Below are 16,293 nucleotides of genomic sequence, written 5' to 3'. Positions count from 1 at the left end.
GTTGTTCTAGGAGCACGGAGCGTGGTGTTACCTGTTGTTCTAGGAGCACGGAGCGTATCCGTGTGTGATCCTCCTCGTCCTCCGTGTTCTGTAACACAGTGTATCTCAAACACTCTACTGCTGACACCACTATAGCAGCACTCTCTGATGGACTGGACACAGCACGCTCACTGGACAAGCTGCAACACACACACACACACAGACACACTCTGGGTTAAATACTGCAGCTGGACTCTCCGATGGGATAACACACACACACTCTCCTCCCCCCCAACCGCCCTCTCTCTCCTTCCCCCAACCGCCCTCCCTCTCCTCCCCCCAACCGCCCTCTCCTTCCCCCCAACCGCCCTCTCCTTCCCCCCACCGCCCTCTCCTCCCCCAAATGCCCTCTCCTTCCCCCCACCGCCCTCTCCTCCCCCAACCGCCCTCTCCTTCCCCCCACCGCCCTCTCCTCCCCCAACCGCCCTCTCCTTCCCCCCACCGCCCTCTCCTCCCCCCAACCGCCCTCCCTCTCCTCCCCCCGACCGCCCTCCCTCTCCTCCCCCCGACCGCCCTCTCCCTCTCTCCTCCTCCCGACCGCCCTCTCCCTCCTCCCCCCGACCGCCCTCTCCTCCTCCCCCCGACCGCCCTCTCCCTCCTCCCCCCGACCGCCCTCTCCCTCCTCCCCCCGACCGCCCTCTCTCTCCTCCCCCCGATCGCCCTCTCCTTCCCCCGACCGCCCTCTCCTTCCCCCGACCGCCCTCTCTCTCCTTCCCCCGACCGCCCTCTCTCTCCTTCCCCCGACCGCCCTCTCCTCCCCCCGACCGCCCTCTCCCTCCTCCCCCCGACCGCCCTCTCCCTCCTCCCCCCGACCGCCCTCTCTCTCCTCCCCCCCGATCGCCCTCTCCTTCCCCCGACCGCCCTCTCCTTCCCCCGACCGCCCTCTCTCTCCTTCCCCCGACCCGCCCTCTCCTCCCCCCGACCGCCCTCTCCTCCCCCCGACCCGCCCTCTCCCTCTCTCCTCCTCCCGACCGCCCTCTCCCTCCTCCCCCCGACCGCCCTCTCCTTCCCCCGACCGCCCTCTCCTTCCCCCGACCGCCCTCTCCTTCCCTCTCCTTCCCCCGACCGCCCTCTCCTTCCCCCGACCGCCCTCTCTCTCCTTCCCCCCGACCGCCCTCTCTCTCTCCTCCCCCCGACCGCCCTCTCTCTCTCTCTCTCTCCTCCCCCCGACCGCCCTCTCTCTCCTCCCCCCGACCGCCCTCTCTCTCCCTCTCTCCTCCCCCCGACCTCCCTCTCCCTCCTCCCCCCGACCGCCCTCTCCCTCTCTCCTCCCCCCGACCGCCCTCTCCCTCTCTCCTCCCCCCGACCGCCCTCTCCCTCTCTCCTCCCCCCGACCGCCCTCTCCCTCCTCCCCCCCCCGACCGCCCTCTCCCTCCTCCCCCCGACCGCCCTCTCCCTCCTCCCCCCGACCGCCCTCTCTCTCCTTCCCCCGCCCGCCCTCTCCTTCCCCCGCCCGCCCTCTCCTCCCCCGACCGCCCTCTCCTCCCCCCGACCGCCCTCTCCTCCCCCCGACCGCCCTCTCCCTCTCTCCTCCCCCCGACCGCCCTCTCCCTCTCTCCTCCCCCCCGACCGCCCTCTCCCTCTCTCCTCCCCCCGACCGCCCTCTCCCTCTCTCCTCCCCCCTCCCCCCGACCGCCCTCTCTCTCCTCCCCCGACCGCCCTCTCTCTCCTCCCCCCGACCGCCCTCTCTCTCCTTCCCCCGACCGCCCTCTCTCTCCTTCCCCCGACCGCCCTCTCTCTCCTCCCCCCGACCGCCCTCTCTCTCCTTCCCCCGACCGCCCTCTCTCTCCTTCCCCCGACCGCCCTCTCTCTCCTTCCCCCGACCGCCCTCTCTCTCCTCCCCCCGACCGCCCTCTCTCTCCTCCCCCCGACCGCCCTCTCTCTCCTCCCCCCGACCGCCCTCTCTCTCCTCCCCCCGACCGCCCTCTCTCTCCTCCCCCCGACCGCCCTCTCTCTCCTCCCCCCAACCGCCCTCTCTCTCCTCCCCCCAACCGCCCTCCCTCTCCTCCCCCCAACCGCCCTCTCTCTCCTCCCCCCAACTGCCCTCCCTCTCCTCCCCCCAACCGCCCTCTCCTTCCCCCAACCGCCCTCTCCTTCCCCCAACCGCCCTCTCTCTCCTTCACCAACCTCCTTCTTCTTCTTACCCTTGTATGAGACAGCTGTAGAAGGTTGTGTAGAAGTCTAGGTTAGGTGTAGTGACCTCAGTGGGTAGTTTACTGATGAGGGGTAGCAGGTTAGGGTGGAGGGCTGTAGCCAAACCTTTACCCCCATCCTTTAACAGGGACCACAGTTTAGGCAGAACAGCCTTCCTGGCGTTGACATGACTCCAACAGTCCTGGGACAGAGACAGGGGGCGTACTTGGTAACAATGACCCAACAAATTACACGTTTCCCCCTTAATTAATAAAGCCTATGATTTAATAAATGCAAAAGCCATTTTACAAACATCTGACTGAATGCTGAAGGTGTCATGCAGATGTAGCCTACGAATACTAGAACAGGGATGGGGTTAAGTCTACCTCTCGTTGGCGCCAGCAGCTGTGCACAGTTATCTGACTTCTAGATCAATGGCATAGGCAGTTACATGTACACAAGTTTGAGAGGCTGGAGGGCGGGGCTGGAGGAGGGGCTGGAGGAGGGGCTGGAGGGCGGGGCTGGAGGGCGGGGCTGGAGGGCGGGGCTGGAGGGCGGGGCTGAAAGAGAGGCTGGAAGAGAGGCTGGAGGAGGGGCTGAAAGAGAGGCTGGAGGAGGGGCTGAAAGAGAGGCTGGAGGAGGGGCTGAAAGAGAGGCTGGAGGAGAGGCTGAAAGAGAGGCTGGAGGACGGGGCTGGAGGAGAGGCTGGAGGAGGGGCTGAAAGAGGCTGGAGGAGGGGCTGAAAGAGAGGCTGGAGGAGGGACTGGAGGACGGGCTGAAAGAGAGGGTGGAGGACGGGCTGAAAGAGAGGCTGGAGGAGAGGCTGAAAGAGAGGCTGGAGGAGGGGCTGGAGGACGGGCAGAAAGAGAGGCTGGAGGACGGGCTGAAAGAGAGGCTGGAGGAGGGGCTGAAAGAGAGGCTGGAGGAGAGGCTGAAAGAGAGGCTGGAGGAGGGGCTGAAAGAGAGGCTGGAGGAGGGGCTGAAAGAGAGGCTAGAGGAGGGGCTGGAGGAGGGGCTGGAGGAGGGGCTGGAGGAGGGGCTGGAGGAGGGGCTGGAGGAGGGGCTGGAGGAGAGGCTGGAGGAGAGGCTGGAGGAGGGGCTGGAGGAGGGGCTGGAGGAGGGGCTGGAGGAGGGGCTGCATCAATTCAGTATTTTCGTAATGAGGAAGAAATAAAACGAAAACGTAAAAAACATTGGTGAACTGGCGATTCATAATGTCTGAATCAGTTTTCTGACTGATGCACATCGGTGAAACCCGATGGAAATTACAATCACCAAATACATATACATTTTTTAACGTCCTTTTTTGGGTATTTTAAAACGTGTTTATTACGATCAACTTCGATACCCACGTTGAATTATTTGGAAGTTTGTTAGAAAATCGAGATTTAATTAAATAGTGATACATTCTGACTACTAGATATTTAATTAAATACTGATCCATTCTGACTACTAGATATTTAATTAAATACTGATTTATTCTGACTAATTAAATACTGATTTATTCTGACTACTAGATATTGAATTAAATACTGATCCATTCTGACTACTAGATATTGAATTAAATACTGATCCATTCTGACTACTAGATATTTAATTAAATAGTGATCCATTCTGACCACTAGATATTTAATTAAATAGTGATCTATTCTGACTACTAAATATTTAATTAAATAGTGATCTATTCTGACTACTAGATATTTAATTAAATACTGATCCATTCTGACTACTAGATATTTAATTAAATACTGATCCATCCTGACTACTAGATATTTAATTAAATACTGATCCATCCTGACTACTAGATATTTAATTAAATACTGATCCATACTGACTACTAGATATTGAATTAAATACTGATCCATACTGACTACTAGATATTGAATTAAATACTGATCCATACTGACTACTAGATATTGAATTAAATACTGATCCATCCTGAGTACTAGATATTTAATTAAATAGTGATCCGTTCTGACTACTAGATATTTAATTAAATACTGATCCATCCTGAGTACTAGATATTTAATTAAATACTGATCCATTCTGACTACTAGATATTTAATTAAATACTGATCCATTCTGACTACTAGATATTTAATTAAATACTGATCCATCCTGACTACTAGATATTTAATTAAATACTGATCCATCCTGACTACTAGAGATTTAATTAAATACTGATCCATACTGACTACTAGATATTGAATTAAATACTGATCCATCCTGAGTACTAGATATTTAATTAAATACTGATCCATCCTGAGTACTAGATATTTAATTAAATAGTGATCCATTCTGACTACTACATTTGTTGTCACACAGGACTATGTGCTGACACGGACAAATCACGGGCCAGCAGGCTATGAGGAAGCTTGTCACGGGCCAGCAGGCTATGAGGAAGCTTGTCACGGGCCAGCAGGCTATGAGGAAGCTTGTCACGGGCCAGCAGGCTATGAGGAAGCTTGTCACGGGCCAGCAGGCTATGAGGAAGCTTGTCACGGGCCAGCAGGCTATGAGGAAGCTTGTCACGGGCCAGCAGGCTATGAGGAAGCTTGTCACGGGCCAGCAGGCTATGAGGAAGCTTGTCACGGGCCAGCAGGCTATGAGGAAGCTTGTCAGGGGCCAGCAGGCTATGAGGAAGCTTGTCAGGGGCCAGCAGGCTATGAGGAAGCTTGTCAGGGGCCAGCAGGCTATGAGGAAGCTTGTCAGGGGCCAGCAGGCTATGAGGAAGCTTGTCCCGGGCCAGCAGGCTATGAGGAAGCTTGTCAGGGGCCAGCAGGCTATGAGGAAGCTTGTCAGGGGCCAGCAGGCTATGAGGAAGCTTGTCAGGGGCCAGCAGGCTATGAGGAAGCTTGTCACGGGCCAGCAGGCTATGAGGAAGCTTGTCCCGGGCCGGCAGGCTATGAGGAAGCTTGTCCCGGGCCGGCAGGCTATGAGGAAGCTTGTCACGGGCCAGCAGGCTACGAGGAAGCTTGTCACGGGCCGGCAGGCTATGAGGAAGCTTGTCACGGGCCAGCAGGCTATGAGGAAGCTTGTCACGGGCCAGCAGGCTATGAGGAAGCTTGTCACGGGCCAGCAGGCTATGAGGAAGCTTGTCACGGGCCAGCAGGCTATGAGGAAGCTTGTCACGGGCCAGCAGGCTATGAGGAAGCTTGTCACGGGCCAGCAGGCTATGAGGAAGCTTGCGCCCTCATGCACGCTCTTAACACATGAATGAAAACTGCGGTGTCAACAAGCCTGTCAAATGGAGACAGAGAGGCTGACCAATGTCTATGGGGCTGACAGAGTAGAGACGGAGAGACTGACCAGAATGAAGAACAGAGAGTCACCATGTTCTGGAATTAACAGTGCTAGGTAGCCTAGTGGTTAGAGCGTTGGACTAGTAACCCCGAAGGTTGCAAGACCGAATCCCTGAGCTGACAAGGTCAAAATCTGTTGTCCAGCACATGAAACAAGGCAGTTAACCCACTGTTCCCTGGTAGGCCGTCATTGTAAAGAAGATTTGTTCTTAATTTGTTCTTAACTGACTTGCCCTAGTTAAATAAATAAAATAGTCACTCTAAAGAGCCGTACTTCTGATGATCGTATTTGCCGTCCTTTTTTTGTTTTCCAACGTTGACCTGGCTTGGTTGTAGGTAACGCTGAGCTTTCAAATGAAGCGTCTGCTGCAAAGGTTTAACAGTCATCCGGTTCATAGACATTAAAACCAGGTTTACGCCATCAGGCAACATGGAAAAAGACTACAACGACCACAATCATTTCCTAGTTACGGCCACGTTCACCATGATCCTTAGCAACAAACCAAAAAAAATGTTGTGTGCCATTCAACCCCGTTCAGAAATAATGGCAAAATTTCAAATAATCCCGGGAGATTTCCATAGAAATATAGTAGATGACGTCAGCCCTATCACTATCTACCCGGTTTCAAGGTCTGTGGTTAAATCACACCCAAAAGACTTACTGTTAAGGTGGAGAGTGTGTGGAGTACAGCTTCCCAGAGAGGAGGCAGCACCACCGGGTCTGTGTCGTCTATAGACAGCAGAACAGCAGGACAAACTCTGGCAGCCTCAGTCTGCACCAGACCTGGAGTGTGTTCACACAGGGAAGAGACCACCTCGAAGAAAGCACCACGCACCTAGAGAGACCAGAGGACACACCGAAGAGGTTAGTGGAGGGTGTGTGTGTGTGTAGGTGTGTAGGTGTACCCTATCTCCGTACCTGTGGGGTCTTGTGTCTGCTGTACTTCCAGAACTTGGCCTGGTCGAGGAGGTGTGTCAGTCTGTCCTGCAGGTTGTGTGTGTCTGTCTGGGGTAAGGAGGACAGTAGTCTCTTCACCCCCAATAGAGAGCTGGTAAGTAAGCGGAGAAACTTCGCTTCCCTCTCCTCTTCTGGAACACTCCTCATAACACATCAATCAACAGGTTAATGAATCAGTCAGTCTCTACCTCTGCTGCTGGCCTATCATATAACACATCCTCAACAGGTTAATGAATCAGTCAGTCTCTACCTCTGCTGCTGGCCTATCATATAACACATCCTCAACAGGTTAATGAATCAGTCAGTCTCTACCTCTGCTGCTGGCCTATCATATAACACATCAATCAAGAGGTTAATGAATCAGTCAGTCTACCTCTGCTGCTGGCCTATCATATAACACATCAATCAACAGGTTAATGAATCAGTCAGTCTCTACCTCTGCTGCTGGCCTATCATATAACACATCATCAACAGGTTAATGAATCAGGTCAGTCTCTACCTCTGCTGCTGGCCTATCACATCATCAACAGGTTAATGAATCAGGTCAGTCTCTACCTCTGCTGCTGGCCTATCACATCATCAACAGGTTAATGAATCAGGTCAGTCTCTACCTCTGCTGCTGGCCTATCATATAACACATCAATCAACAGGTTAATGAATCAGTCAGTCTCTACCTCTGCTGCTGGCCTATCATATAACACATCCTCAACAGATCAATTCATCAGTCAGTCTCTGCTGCTGGCCTATCATATAACACATCATCAACAGGTTAATGAATCAGTCAGTCTACCTCTGCTGCTGGCCTATCATATAACACATCATCAACAGGTTAATGAATCAGTCAGTCTACCTCTGCTGCTGGCCTATCATATAACACATCAATCAACAGGTTAATGAATCAGTCAGTCTCTACCTCTGCTGCTGGCCTATCATATAACACATCCTCAACAGGTTAATGAATCAGGTCAGTCTCTACCTCTGCTGCTGGCCTATCATATAACACATCATCAACAGGTTAATGAATCAGTCAGTCTCTACCTCTGCTGCTGGCCTATCATATAACACATCCTCAACAGGTTAATGAATCAGTCAGTCTCTACCTCTGCTGCTGGCCTATCATATAACACATCATCAACAGGTTAATGAATCAGGTCAGTCTCTACCTCTGCTGCTGGCCTATCACATCATCAACAGGTTAATGAATCAGGTCAGTCTCTACCTCTGCTGCTGGCCTATCATATAACACATCATCAACAGGTTAATGAATCAGGTCAGTCTCTACCTCTGCTGCTGGCCTATCATATAACACATCATCAACAGGTTAATGAATCAGTCAGTCTCTACCTCTGCTGCTGGCCTATCATATAACACATCATCAACAGGTTAATGAATCAGTCAGTCTCTACCTCTGCTGCTGGCCTATCAGCCCCTAGCCAGGGTTATTTATGCTGCACTAGAGATCACAGCTACTCTGGCATTATGGGTATGACTTCATTCTTCCTTATTGTCAAGTACCCAGCTTACTATGGGTGCAAAACAACAGTCAGATGTTGTAAAAAAAAAAAAAAAAAAAATAGATGAACTACTCACTGTGGGTCACTTAGGGTGTCTGGCGTCTCCTTCAGCAAGTTGTCTTGAAGTACCTGAAGTTCATCATCATCGTCACTCAGGTTAAAGACCTCTTCATCATTTTGACAATCATCTCCCTCAACACCACCCCACCCAACCCAACGCCCCCTCCCTCTTTACTATAATATAGACTACTGACAGTGAAGACCTCTCTCTTTACTATAATATAGACTGGTGACAGTGAAGACCTCTCTCTATAATATAGACTAGTGACAGTGAAGACCTCTCTCTATAATATAGACTACTGACAGTGAAGGCCTCTCTCTATACTATAATATAGACTACTGACAGTGAAGACCTCTCTCTATAATATAGACTACTGACAGTGAAGACCTCTCTCTATAATATAGACTACTCACAGTGAAGACCTCGTCCTTGCAGAAGCTAAGAGCCTCAGCCTGTTTGCTGGGGGGGAAGGCAGCGCTGAAGGCCTGGCAGGCAGCAGAGGCAGCAGGGGGATAGCTGTCACACTGAGACAGCAGCCAGTGGCCCATCACACTCTTCAGGTAGGGGGCTAGACTACGCCGCACCTAGGGTTATACAGAGATCAATACAGAGATCAATACAGAGATCAATGGGTTATACAGAGATCAATGGGTTATACAGAGATCAATGGGTTATACAGAGATCAATGGGTTATACAGAGATCAATGGGTTATACAGAGATCAATGGGTTATACAGAGATCAATGGGTTATTCAAGTGTGTGAACGTCCGTCTTGCTGTCCGTCCGTCCGTGTGTCCGTCTGTGTGTCCGTCTGTCCGCCTTGCTGTCTGTGTGTCCGTCTTGCTGTCTGTGCGTCCGTCTTGCTGTCTGTCTGTCCGTCTTGCTGTCTGTCTGTCCGTCTTGCTGTCTGTCCGTCCGTCTTGCTGTCTGTCCGTCCGTCTTGCTGTCTGTCCGTCCGTCTTGCTGTCTGTCCGTCCGTCTTGCTGTCTGTCCGTCCGTCTTGCTGTCTGTCCGTCCGTCTTGCTGTCTGTCCGTCCGTCTTGCTGTCTCTCTGTCCGTCTTGCTGTCTGTCTATCCGTCTTGCTGTCTGTCTATCCGTCTTGCTGTCTGTCTATCCGTCTTGCTGTCTCCCACCTTCAGGACCAGTTGTTCAAACGCCTGCTGGGTGGCCTCTCTCACACGTCGGTCGTGGTCCTGGAATCAACAACATCAAAGTCATGGGTTCAAGTCCCACACGGATCACATAGAATATGCAAACACTTGAGACCCCCCTCCCCCCCCCCAAGTGTAGCAGCTCACTAAGACTCACCATTGAAATCTTGCAGTAGATCCTGGGCCAGTAAGGTAGAACTCCTTTAACGACCTCTGAGTCCCGCTCCTGACACATAGCCCCAAACTCCTGCACTGCCTGTAGGGGACAAACAGAGAGCAAAATGTCAGAGTCTTCGGGACAGGGCTGGTGTGTGTGTGTGTGTGTGTCTGTTTGCGTGCACTAAGTCTAGAACATTCTTCTCCCAAGGGAACTGAAACGACTGGTACTCTGATATCAGTTTTTGGTACTCTATTAGTCTTTAGTCTTTATGGTACGCTGCCTGTAATTTATTTTAATCTGACAATGTTTTTTTTAGAGCCCAATTCAAACAGTCCCATTTTTTACCACATTCTAGCTCAGATAAGCTTTTTATATCTCCTGCGCACATGAACGGTTTAGGAGCGGAGAGAGACGTTTAGGGGCGGAGAGAGACGTTTAGGGGCGGAGAGAGATGTTTAGGGGCGGAGAGAGACGATTAGGAGCGGAGGGACCGGAGAGAGACGTTTAGGGGCGGAGAGAGATGTTTAGGGGCGGAGAGAGACGTTTAGGGGCGGAGAGAGACGTTTAGGGGCGGAGGGAGACGTTTAGGGGCGGAGAGAGACGTTTAGGGGCGGAGAGAGACGTTTAGGGGCGGAGAGAGACGTTTAGGGGCGGAGAGAGACGTTTAGGGGCGGAGAGAGACGTTTAGGGGCGGAGAGAGACGTTTAGGGGCGGAGAGAGACGTTTAGGGGCGGAGAGAGACGTTTAGGGGCGGAGAGAGACGTTTAGGAGCGGAGAGAGACGTTTAGGAGCGGAGGGAGACGTTTAGGAGCGGAGGGAGACGTTTAGGAGCAGAGGGAGACGTTTAGGAGCGGAGGGAGACGTTTAGGGGCGGAGGGAGATGTTTAGGGGCGGAGGGAGACGTTTAGGGGCGGAGGGAGACGTTTAGGGGCGGAGGGAGACGTTTAGGGGCGGAGGGAGACGTTTAGGGGCGGAGGGAGACGTTTAACGTAGAGAGACTTTTAGGAGCGGAGGGAGACGTTTAGGGGCGGAGGGAGACGTTTAGGGGCGGAGGGAGACGTTTAGGGGCGGAGGGAGACGTTTAGGGGCGGAGGGAGACGTTTAGGGGCGGAGGGAGACGTTTAGGGGCGGAGGGAGACGTTTAGGAGCGGAGGGAGACGGAGAGACGTTTAGGGGCGGAGGGAGACGTTTAGGAGCGGAGAGAGACGTTTAGGGGCGGAGGGAGACGGAGAGACGTTTAGGAGCAGAGAGAGACGTTTAGAGAGATGTTTAGGGGCGGAGGGAGACGTTTAGGGGCGGAGAGAGACGTTTAGGGGCGGAGAGAGACGTTTAGGGGCGGAGAGAGACGGTTAGGGGCGGAGAGAGACGGTTAGGGGCGGAGAGAGACGTTTAGGAGCGGAGAGAGACGTTTAGGAGCGGAGGGAGACGGTTAGGAGCGGAGAGAGACGGTTAGGGGCGGAGAGAGACGGTTAGGGGCGGAGAGAGACGGTTAGGGGCGGAGAGAGACGGTTAGGGGCGGAGAGAGACGGTTAGGAGTGGAGAAAGACGTGGACCGATGTGCTGGCTAGTGTAGGAGTGGAGGTAGACGTGGGTCGATATGCTGGCTAGTGTAGGAGTGGAGGTAGACGTGGGTCGATATGCTGGCTAGTGTAGGAGTGGAGGTAGACGTGGGTCGATATGCTGGCTAGTGTAGGAGTGGAGGGAGACGTGGGCCGATATGGGTCTATTTAAATAAACCCATTGAATATACCCCATCACAAAGAAACCCATAATTAAATTGTTTTAGGCAGGTCCTAAGAAACATTATAGACTGATAAAAATAGATTTTCAAAAAGAATAGAATGGCATATTCTTTGTTTCATTATGTTACAGGTCTGTGCAGTCTATATGCTGAATGGCTGTGCCATGCACATTAAATCAACAGTTATTATGTTCATTAAAACAGACAAGACACACTTAGACTACCCTGATCACAGTCAACACACATATTTTATAGTAGGCTAGGAATATAATGAAATGTAACAAAATAAAATACATATATTGTTTTTCCCCCCCACACAACTTGCAGCAAGGCAACATGTGGAATCACTGTCATAATAATAAAGTGATATGTTGAAACAGAACCCATGATTTTTTAAATCCATATTTCATCTCTTTCCTACCCTCACTCCGCTTTGTCGGGGAGCAGGCGTACGGTCTTACGTTTACCGTATCTATATCACGATACTGATAGAAAACAATAGCAATCTATATTTTCAAAAACACGCAAGTCTCGTCTTCATATTTCACGACCTCCACAGGAATCTTTTTTTTGTAGTTGCCGATACGCTATCGAGCAAAACAATAGGCCTACACTTGAGTCAGGCTACATTATAACACGCTAAATGTTTCTAATCGGTTATAGATGAACAAACAAATAGACGAGCTACACCACCTCTTATTTAACCAAATATACAGACGCAGATTCAGTTTAACAAAATCACATTGATTGATTAAGTCACAGGCTTTTGGTCGACAGTAGGCCAAAGCTACAGAGCGACTGAAGAGCAAAAATAAATCTACTTGTTAAGCTACATAACGTGCTGCCAAAATGTTCTGATCAGTGCTGATCAATGACCCAACCAGACAAGATGATCACAGCACTCTCGCCTCACATTTCCCCCCCAGCCTAATGGTAGACTAATCAATATCCGAACGGCGATTGAGTGAAAATAAAAACCTAGCATTTGATTGATTGATTTATTAGTCAAGATCCCACGCTCTCCTCAGGCCGTGTTTAGACATGACATTCCATGCAGCTTTTGATTCTGATCATGGAATTCTGATTATGGAATTCAGAACACGTTATGAATCTATATCTATATTTAAAATGTGTCTACCGTGTCCACAGTATGTCTGGATTCCCCTTTCCCATATTCGCCATATTCAAATGCCACTACACATTCTACAAACAGTGGAACAGGAACAATATGACAAAACAACAACTTGACGGCATTAACTAACCTCTGCAGCTAACTAGCCAGCTAAACTATGTAGCTAACAACACTAAAGGGATTGGGCTCCCGAGTGGCGCAGCGGTCCAAGGCACTGCATCTCAGTGCTAGAGGCGTCACTACAGACCCTGGTTCGAATCCAGGCTGTATAGTCGCATAGATCGGCACACAATTGGCCCAGAGGCGTCCGGGTTAGTGTTTGGTCGGGGTAGGCCGTCATTGTAAATAAGAATTTCTTCATAACTGACTTGCTTAGTTAAATAAAGGTTGTGTAAAAATAACAAATAAATAAACTCTAGACAAACAAAAACATATTTTTCTAAATATTAGCTAGCTGGCTACTATTTATGAGTCCAGCAAACACGTTCCTCACGTGCTAGGAACATTGTTTCCTCCAATGTTATAATGAAAAGGTGCCTCTCTGTCCTACAACACAAGTGTTATGGAGAATTTTGTGGGAAGAGTGCTGATGACGTCACCCACTGTATGTTCCTTCGGTAGCCTGATTGGTCCAGACTGAGGAGAAATTTGCATACGATGCATCCCTGACCACCCCCTGAAGAGGCCAGCCAGATCTGAACACAATCAGACCACAAAGCCACTTCCGGGTGCGTCTACACCTGTCTTTTCAAATGTGATCTTCGTATTCTGATTGCAAAAGTCGCATGTAAGTGTTAAGTGTAGACACAACCTCAAAGCAGCGTGAAACGATGCTGAAATAGTTGACCACACGCGGGTAGACTATTGATTCAAATCCTATTATAACGATTGGATTACCTTTGGGAGTTTAAGTAAGCAACAATTTGATTCCTTCAATTGCACTAGCCTACTTTATTACAATATTTTTGTTCTAATTCAGTGATATTTATTCCCACAGTAATTCGTTCTGGATCCATGTAGTTGTGGTTTAGAAAACAGTGCATGTGGTGGGGGTGACGGGTGAAATGGCCTCACAAAGGTTTTACAACTGCCAGGATGAGTAGTAACGGGCGCTGCCTAGCAACCGTCAAAAGCTTAAATAGTGCTGCCTCAGCATTCCAGCTACTAAATGAGGCGTTATTGTCATTCCCAGCATCTGCATTCGCCGTAAAAGCATTTGCTGCGATGCGGCCTCTGCAGAAGTCAAGGCATTCATATATCTTGCGCCTCGCGGAACAGAGCTGTTGTGTAGGAAGATGTCAAGGAAGTGAGTTTGTTTTTTTTACAGGACGTACCGCCCGCACCTACAGTCAACCAATCATGCCAATGTGGAGACCTCCGCATCGTTACAAAATTTGGGCGGCGCAATGCGGTATGAAGGTTGATTTGGCCTCTGCAAAGGTGTATATCCCTTTCCTTCTCTCTCTCTCTTTCTCTAAGATCTTACCTTCAGTTTGGTGACTGTGTCTCTCTTAGATAGTTTCCTCAACACCAGGCGGAAGTCAGCATCAACCAGGTTGTCAATCTCCTCTGCCCCATGGACAGCAGGCACATAGCCCAGCTCTGTGGTCGCTGTGGTGCCGAACCCCACGAACCCGGGAACGACACCACTCTCCCGGGCCAGCAACTCGGCAGCCCTCCCGCTGCTGGACGGCTGGTGGTGGAAGATGATCGGAACGAAATGTCAGATTCACAATTGGAGTTGTTAGGTAGTTATATTGACCATAACATTACCATACGTAACTCGCTGACAAACTAGTTAGTTGAGTCCTATATTGATTGTATCAAAACATTACATTCTGGAAAGTTATGCTGGCGTGAACTTTGAATTGGCAAGTTAACGTTACCTAACCGGGATCCTTGGGAATAGGACATCCCAACTCTGACGTTACACCATTAAAGGTGACATTTAAAACGGTAACGGTAAGAGGTTATGATTTAGGGTAGCGACATCCCAATGATTCCGGGTATCACCCAGCTTACCTAATGTTTTTGTAGCTAGCTAAGCTAAGCTAACCACACACATGGCTAACGTTAGAATAGCGAGAGAATGTATATCTGGCGAGGTAACTTACCCGAACGTTTCCTTTCGTTCGCTGTTTATTCTTTCCTCCCATTTTATGTATTTTATTTTACAGATTAAGTTATTAACTTTTAAACATGTGATAGCGAGCCAAAGCCAAAAAGCATGGGGTCAGAAAAATAGAAAACACGTCACAACAGTTACCCGGAAAAACCGGAAAAGAAAAAATATACCGGAAATACGTCATCATAGCGCAGCTAGAACTAGGAACCGGATGTTTCACCGGATGTGCAAAAAGACTCCTGAATACTAGAAGACCATGTAAAAACCAAAAATATGTTTCACCGGATGTATAAATCTGAGGAATTGAAATCTTAAGCGAGAAAGTGCATTGGCCAACAGTGGAGCAAGATGTAACTGGGTTTACATTCTGCTGATCGTGGAAAAGGACGAGCTCATTAAAGTTTTCTGTTCCCCCCAAAACAATAATCTGTTAAGAACAGAATGCACTGAGTTTTGTAGACGTGACCCTATACCTATCCTTTTTTTGTTGTTTTACAAGGAGTGCAAGGGCGAAATGAGTTTTGCATATGTGTACTTCACAGTGAAGTTATTGACCTAACGGGAATATGCAAATGTTTCTTTCTATAAACTAGTTCCAGTGAGGATTTCCTACACTGAAAAATGTGTTACAACTGTTGATACGTCATTGGTAATAATATGGCAATTGTTTTCATGTCATAACATGAATATATATAAGGGGGGTCATAGCTATTTGTAATAAAATTAATGTTTAACCCTTTATCATGATTGGTGTCTTGATGGATTTGTTCAAAATCGTGTGACATAAAAAATTACTTTTCTGTCCTTGAATTTATGGCAGTGTAAGTTGTTGTTATATTAAGCATTAGTCAGTTAAATTAGATATTGAACTTGAACCTTGTAAAAAAATATGACCGTTTTTTGTTGTATAGAGATCTCAGAAATGCAGTGTAATATTTGTTGTCTTCTTATATTACAGGGTGGAAACAGCTTTCATAGGCACACAAATCCAAAATAATAAATGCGATGGCAAAATCGAATGCTTCTAAACCCAAAAAAAGTCACCTTACCTTGATACTTACAAAAACCTAAATTGATACTGTTATTAATTAAAGTGGTTCTTCAATAATTCTGCATAATACTTGTTGGATGTTGGACTCGTTGGATACTCATTTACCATCCAGCTGATTAGCATATCTTCCCACATTATCATCAGATGCAGGAAATCATTTTCTGAATGAGTCAAGTGTTGAACAACTGTTCATGGTGGAACCAGCTTCCTCCTGAAACGAAGACAGGAAATGGCCTACATGTATTTTATTTCTTTACGCTTTTTGCATGCTTTGGGGGGAAAGGGGGGGGGGCGGGGGCTATTTTAGGCCCTATATGTACAATTATATAAATTATACAATTATAGAATATTGAGGTCCTTGAAAATTACAATTTTAGAGCTTGAAAAAGTCCATGATAGTCTTTGAATTTGTCTTGCCAATGTCTGTATGAACACGGCTTAAAGAATGTATAGTCCTAGACATGTTGTTGCATACAGTGCATTCGGAAAGTATTCAGACACCTTGACTTTTAAATGACAAGTATAAAGACCCCTTGACTTTTAAATTACAAGTATTCAGACCCCTTGACTTTTAAATGACAAGTATAAAGACCCCTAGACTTTTAAATGACAAGTATTCAGACACCTTGACTTTTAAATTACAAGTGTAAATACCCTTTGCTATGCGACTCCAAATTGATCTCAGAATGGTGCCACCTGATCTTGCCTCCTCCCGACTGCCTTTCAATTTTGAAGATATTTCTGTGGATGTATTTCAAGGCCTACCTTCAAACTCAGTGCCCTCTTTGCTTGACATGATGGGAAAATCTAAAGAAATCAGCAATGACCTCAGAAAAAAATAGTAGATTTCCACAAGTCTGGTTCATCCTTGGGAGTAACAGCGTAGCCTAGTGGTTAGAGTGTTGGACTAGTAACCGCAAGGTTG

At 48.9% G+C, this 16,293-nt stretch overlaps 1 protein-coding gene across 1 annotated transcript in view; it reads right to left on the bottom strand.

The window, feature by feature from the left end:
* Positions 1-14,479, bottom strand: part of ltn1 (listerin E3 ubiquitin protein ligase 1) — a 100,061-nt gene extending 85,582 nt beyond the window's left edge. The window contains exons 1-10 of the mRNA XM_029766749.1: positions 14,307-14,479; positions 13,679-13,885; positions 9,317-9,415; positions 9,142-9,201; positions 8,421-8,591; positions 8,023-8,075; positions 6,394-6,574; positions 6,137-6,310; positions 2,184-2,374; positions 32-179 (exon numbers count right to left, since the gene is read on the bottom strand). Of these exons, the coding sequence (XP_029622609.1) occupies positions 32-179; positions 2,184-2,374; positions 6,137-6,310; positions 6,394-6,574; positions 8,023-8,075; positions 8,421-8,591; positions 9,142-9,201; positions 9,317-9,415; positions 13,679-13,885; positions 14,307-14,348 (1,326 nt within the window). The 5' untranslated portion in view covers positions 14,349-14,479. The remainder of the gene's footprint in view (positions 1-31; positions 180-2,183; positions 2,375-6,136; positions 6,311-6,393; positions 6,575-8,022; positions 8,076-8,420; positions 8,592-9,141; positions 9,202-9,316; positions 9,416-13,678; positions 13,886-14,306) is intronic.
* Between the last annotated feature and the right edge of the window lie 1,814 nt (positions 14,480-16,293).

The sequence above is a fragment of the Salmo trutta genome, chromosome 12 (assembly GCF_901001165.1).
Source record: "Salmo trutta chromosome 12, fSalTru1.1, whole genome shotgun sequence".
NCBI classification, from domain to species: domain Eukaryota; kingdom Metazoa; phylum Chordata; class Actinopteri; order Salmoniformes; family Salmonidae; genus Salmo; species Salmo trutta.
The sequence above is the reverse complement of the archived record's forward strand: the minus strand, read 5'-3'. Positions and strand labels throughout refer to the sequence as shown.